Genomic DNA, 6,274 nt, shown 5'->3' on the forward strand with positions numbered 1-6,274 from the left:
GCCCCTCTCTGCCCCTCTCTGCCCCTCTCTGCCCCTCTCTGCCCCTCTGTCCCTCTGCCCCTCTGCCCCTCTGCCTCTCTGTCTCTAAGTGCTGGAGTTAGAGGCACCCACCGTCATCCTGGGCTTAGGGTCCTTACTTCTTGACACACAATGTCCAGGTATCCTCAGTTGGTTAGCATCCTCTGCCACCCTTAACCCTTTCTTGCCACATAGCCATCAGTCTGTCCTGGAAGGAGAGGCCTCCTCAGTCACTGGGGCTGAGTGCTGTCTCTCAGAGCCTCACGCCCTTTCTGGATCTTGCTTTTTAGTGGTAACGCTTCCATCACTGATTCAAAAAGTTACTTTGCGCAGTGCCAAGCTCTGCTGAATAAGATCAGTTCTGTGAACCCTCAGACAGAGATTGACGGGATTCGGAACATCTGGATCATAAAGCCTGCAGCCAAGTCCCGGGGTCGAGGTGAGTTCACGGGGCAGAGCCCTCCCCGTTATGCAAGTCCCCAACCTTGACAGTCACCTGCTCTATGATGGAGGGAGATTCAAGAAGTGCTGCCAAGGTCAGACAAGTGCCCAAGCTGCACTAGGGGAAAAGGAGTCCTGTCACTGTGCCATTCTAGAGTTCTCTATTTTAGCACAGATTTTCACACTCGTATCCACTAGCTAAACAACCCCAGAGTGTTGGGGTTTTTGTTTTTTGTGTTACCTTGATCTTAGCAATAGGCTTATTCTAAGCTCTAAATAGGGTGTGGAGGATCTTCATCTCAAACAATGTACTTCCTGTCCCCTGGGTCCAGGGTAAAATTCACTTGTAAAAACCTAGCACCCTCAGAGGCAAATTCTGAACACCTCATAATATTTGCCTGTGAGTTATTCACCCATTGATACTTCTGCCTCATCTCCCCAAAGTGTAGCCAGAATCACATTGTCTTCCTTCTTAATGGTGTGTGTGTGTGTGCATGTGCATATATCCATATATGCACATGCACATGTATGGTGGTATGTGTGCATGTGTGTGTGTATGCACATGTGTAATGGTGTGTGCATGTGTATGTGAACATATGCACATTCGTAATTTCCTATTTTTTTTGTGTGTTTTCAAAGTCAATGACCTCAGTTTTCCTATGAGGTATTTTTCTCTTGTCTCTGATTTAAATGCTAAGTTTATTTATTTCCAGGCTTTCCTGTGAAATAATAAAAAATTTACGGCTACCAAATTTCCTCTGTCTGTGACATTAGCTGCATCCTCTTGTCTTTGTAAAGAAGGCTCCATTTTTCTGTAGTATTTAAACAGACTTTTTAGTTTGTATAGCCTGTTGGTCTTTTGACTTATTTGGAAGTTTTTTTTTAATTCTCAGGTTATTTATGTGGTTTAAATTTTTTTTAGATTTATTTATTTTGTGTGTATGAGTGGGTTTTTTCCCTTGCATGTATGTATACATGTATGTGTACCATGTGTGTGCCTGGTACCTGTGGAAGCCAAAAAGTGTCAGAACCCCTGGAGTTACAGGTTTGTGAGCTCCCACGTGGGTGCTTGGGATGTTCTTTAAAATTTTTTAATAATGTATAGATTTATCACATGCAGTCCTAGAGGTCTTCTATACTGAACTCTTCTGCTTTCTGAATGTATGTGGTCCATTCCTGTCTAGTGTCCTGCAGACAGTCAGAGCTTCCTCCATTCTCCTGTGATGCTACTGCCTTGCTTCTGTAGCACATGCTGGGTTCCTTCCTGGGCTCTGGGCTCAGCCCCCTCCCCAGCCTAAGAAGTCTCTGTCTCCTCTCACTTGTTAAGCCTTATCTGCCTCCCACTGAAGACGCCTCCATCCTCAGGGATACTCTGTGGGTTGTTCAGAGGTTCTGCTCTCAATAAGTGTAGGTCCCTGCTTGTGCCCTTGCCTAGTATTGGTGGCCTTTGGTGACTTCAGCAGTTCGTTTCATTGTAGGCAAGGACTTGCTGTGACTAAATAAATGGAAGTCATGTACTTTGTGAGAACTTACCTTGTCCCCATGGGACCCTGCGGATGGAGGCCCCTCGCTACCTTTTATCATCAGAACTGATGACCAGATGTGCTGTGCATTGGTCCCCCCCAACCCCCAGATCTCAGCAGAAACTTGTGTTCCTGGGCAGATTGCAAGGCTGCTCTGCCTATCTTGTGGCCTCTCTCTCATCCTACATAGTCATGGCAGGGAAATGTGAGCCTCGGGCTCTTGTCACTGGCGTTAAACCCTGCATAGCTCACAACAAAACACTTCATTCCTTCCTGCATGTCTCTCAAGTCAGGCAGACCTACTTTAGGGCCAAGGTTGGAAAAGTGTAGAGTCTGCCTATGGGTAAAGGAAAACCAATGGGGAGGAATTAAAGGCCTCCTACCTGTGCCAAGGTTATCCCCATGTGGCTGGTCGCTCCTGTAGTATTAACCCTTGGTGGTCTGTAACAGTCCTGATTAGAGAATGCACCAAACCCAAAAGCGTGCCCTTGAGTGGTGCTCTGATCTGTTTCCCCCTAGTTTCTGTATGGTCTCTGGAGTGTAGGGTTGGCTCCAAGGTGAGAGAGCTGAACAAGTAGTCAACGCCAACTGTGGCTTTGTCCCCTGAGTGTACATCTGCCCCGCCCAACCAGACCTACAGATTCTTGGTGCTGGACCAATGTCAGGGTGGGTGTTGGAGCCTAGTATGGCTGCCTGGGAACTGTGCTGCACTGGGCCAAGGTACTGCCTCTTGTTCTTGGAGATATTGTGTGCATGGACCGTGTGGAGAACATCCTGGATCTGGTGGCCACAGACAACCAGTCCACAAAGGACAACAAATGGGTGGTCCAGAAGTACATCGAGACTCCGATGCTCATTTATGACACCAAGTTTGACATCAGACAGTGGTTCCTCGTCACAGACTGGAATCCCCTAACCATCTGGTTCTACAAAGAGAGCTACCTCCGCTTCTCTACGCAGCGCTTCTCCCTGGACAAGCTGGACAGGTCAGCAGTGGGGAGCTCCATGGTCCTCTAAGCACCTAGCAGGAGGCCCTTTGGGATGTGTAGATGAGGCACCCTGGGTCTTTCTCACTCTGGATCCTCTAGGTGGTCCATCACTGTCAAAGTATCGGGGTATCAGGACTACCACGCTCAAACACTCAGGGGGGCCTGGGGATTAACAAACACATTCCAGTGGGGACAGGATACTGAGGACCTATCTGCATTCTCAGGGATGACCCAGGGCTTCCTCTCCATGGTTTAGTGATTGTCACTTGGCAGGACTGGGAACCTGGATGTCTTAGGGGACTTTGAAAGGGAGAGTCCTGGAATCCTGGGAAGCTGAGTGTTGCTCAATTGAAACTTTGCTGGGTAAACTCTACCCTCGGCACACCTGGATTCACATCTGTTAGGTCACACCTTAGGAAAGGGGGCTAGGCAGAGCTGAAGGCAGCCACCCCAATCTGTGTGTTGCCTCCGGACAAGGAGTCTATAGCAAGATCTAGAAACTCACTATGCAAATGGAGTCCGGGAGCAGCATGCAGCCTCTTCACATGGGTTCTGTTGAGCCATCAAGTCATGAACTCTATGCCTGGCAATATTATACACTCTCAGCTTTGGCTGATGGGAGATTCCCAGCTGAATGGGCATAACCCAGCAGTATAAACAGAAGTGAAAGAAGTAGTTTAAAAACTATACTGTATAGGTGGCTGTATCTTTCTTACATAGGCCTGTGGAGCAGGCCTCATTCTGGAACTGGATGGAGGTTTCTAGTGTGGCATGTCTACCCCATGCTGCAGTTCAAATGAAAATTCCCTTAGTTCTCAACAATGCCTTATGGTTTAAAGGTGCTACTTGTTTTTAGGTTGTTATATAGAAAGCTAGGCAGGAGTATAAAACTAACTCACTGGAAACTTTAGGTAGGTGGTTCATAGGCTCCTACAGACATGTGGGGAAACTGAGGCATGGGCAGATTTCTTTTTCCTAGTGGTTGTTGATTCTGCATTGGTGAACCTCTGCTATGTCTGATCTGTGCTATCCCCCAGGCTGGTTGGGGGGCAGGGGGTGGTCCATGCTGCTTCAGGGTAACAGAGCAGTCCCAGGCTTCCTGGAGCCACCCTGCAGCAGGCATTGTGGCTTCAGGGCAAGCTGGGGAGACTGTGCTGGCTCCATGTGACGGTTGTTGGCATACACCAATCTCACAAGGACATTGCCCACAGCGCCATCCACCTGTGTAACAACTCTATCCAGAGACGTCTCAAAAATGATAAAGAGCGAAGTCCACTGCTACCTTGCCATAACATGTGGACCAGTACCCGCTTCCAGGAGTACCTACAGAAGAGGGGCCGAGGAGGAACATGGGGTAGCATCATCTACCCATCTATGAAAAGAGCTGTCACCAATGCCATGAGGGTTGCCCAGGACCACGTAGAAGCCCGTAAGAATAGCTTTGAGCTCTATGGAGCTGACTTCATCCTGGGGCGAGACTTCAAGCCCTGGCTCATTGAGATCAACTCCAGCCCCACCATGCACCCCTCCACTCCCGTCACGGCTCAGCTCTGTGCCCAGGTGCAGGAGGACACCATCAAGGTTGTGGTGGACCGTAAACTGGACCGAAACTGTGACATCGGCAATTTTGAGCTTCTGTGGAGGCAGGTGAGGATAGCAGCTACCCTGCTTAGGCTGCTAGTGTCTGTCCACAAGGTGGGTAGGCTTGGGTTCCTGGGTGGCAGACACCTCATTCTCAGTCACTGGGTGTAGGGGGGCACAGATCCTGTTTCTTCGGTCTGGACAAAGTGGTCCTGGCTTCCTGCAGGACTGTCAGGATCCTGGGTCTGCTGATCTACCCCAAGCTCTGCCTCCTGTGTGCACCTAGCAGGTTTACTCTAGACATGGATACTGGACAGCCCTGTCACTTGGGCCCTGAGGCCTTCATAATCTAGTCTTTCTACCTGCCATTTCTCCATGTCCCAGCTTTGTGGGTAATGGGAGAGGCCCTTACCTGAATAGCTGGGGATGTTCCACAACCCCTGGGCCCTTCTAGACTTTTCTCTTCAGAGCCCCTTAGCCTCTTTCTGAAATTTCTCTAGTGCCCTCCCATCAGGGATGACCCAGCAGGCTCAGCATCGAGACTGAAGCTTTTGCCTCTAGGCTTCTGTCTGCCCTGTGGGTTTAGCCCCAGGACCTATAGAAAGACAAGCTGAGTATTCTTCCTGAAAGAAGGCCCCACAGACAAAGCTTCTGAGGTATGGCAGGCAGCTTGGTGTAGGAGCAGCCAGGTGACTCTCCAGCTGCAGGCTCTGGTTTCTGAGTCAGGGAGGAATCCTGACAGACTATCTCTTCTCACAGCCTGCCGTGGAGCTGCCACCGTTCAATGGGTCTGACCTCTGTGTGGAAGGTATCAGTGTGAAGAAAGCCAAGAAGCAAATGCCACCCATTGCCAACCTCGGCTTCTCAGAATCACTCTTAGACGCTCCACCCAAAGTGCGGAGTGCCCGGGCCCTGCCGGATACAGTGATCGGGCCCTCCAGAATGACCATGCGACAGGACTGGAAACGGGAAGAAGCAAAGGTACTTTCAACCACCTGGTCGGTGCCAGTAATGGCTGCCGAGGTCAGAGGTCGAGCAAAGCCCACCTATCCATTCGAGGTCAATAACTACCAACATGTAGACAGTAAGTCCTCTAAGAGCACTTTCGCCAGAGTCCAATCCAGTAAACACCCAGAGGTTAGCCTAATATGTGCACAGCACCCTGCCCTGGTGCTACAGAATATGAAAACGATGCAGAGGACCCAGTCCCCACCGCCCACAGAATCAGGTAGCTGTAGGGCATCTTTGCCCTTTTGTCCCATTGTGTTTGAGGAACTCTGGCTGCACCCCAATTCTCAAAGAAGACCTTCAAGCTGCATTCTCCAAAACAGGGCACAGGGCTGGATCAGGAGTATCCCCTGAGAAGATCTCACAAGCAAAGGGGTGCGGGGGCACACTGGCACTGGCCCGGCCAGACACTAGGGTCTGCGGTGTAATGTTGGCCAGGGTGAGCCGCATACTTGGGTCCTGTTGCAATAGTCCCAGTGGAGTTTCCTCAGTACTACTTGTTTCCTCTAAGATAGAGCGGGGAGCCAGGGACGGGGTATAGTGCTCCAACAGCATCAAGTGCCGCGGATACGAAAGGTGGAGGGATGGCTGAGCTCTTACAAAAACACCTTCCTGAAGAGTCACATGGCACTGACACATCTGTGGTACAGGATGAAATAGCCGAGCTGTGTTTATACCCAGGACTTCATATGGCACCTGTTAATTGGCATTGGC

At 50.0% G+C, this 6,274-nt stretch overlaps 1 protein-coding gene across 3 annotated transcripts in view; it reads left to right on the top strand.

The window, feature by feature from the left end:
- Window positions 1–6,052, top strand: part of Ttll8 (tubulin tyrosine ligase like 8) — a 42,418-nt gene extending 36,366 nt beyond the window's left edge. For 2 of the 3 annotated variants that reach the window (XM_028753732.1, XM_028753733.1), the window contains exons 9-12: window positions 309–457; window positions 2,725–2,968; window positions 4,183–4,618; window positions 5,312–6,052. In XM_028753732.1, coding sequence (XP_028609565.1) covers window positions 309–457; window positions 2,725–2,968; window positions 4,183–4,618; window positions 5,312–5,914 — 1,432 coding nt within the window. In that variant the 3' untranslated portion in view covers window positions 5,915–6,052. The remainder of the gene's footprint in view (window positions 1–308; window positions 458–2,724; window positions 2,969–4,182; window positions 4,619–5,311) is intronic. The other variant, XM_028753734.1, reaches the window with a different exon arrangement.
- Window positions 6,053–6,274: the final 222 nt, after the last annotated feature.

This window comes from Grammomys surdaster, unplaced genomic scaffold (assembly GCF_004785775.1).
Source record: "Grammomys surdaster isolate TR1022 unplaced genomic scaffold, NIH_TR_1.0 125953, whole genome shotgun sequence".
Taxonomy (NCBI): Eukaryota; Metazoa; Chordata; class Mammalia; order Rodentia; family Muridae; genus Grammomys; species Grammomys surdaster.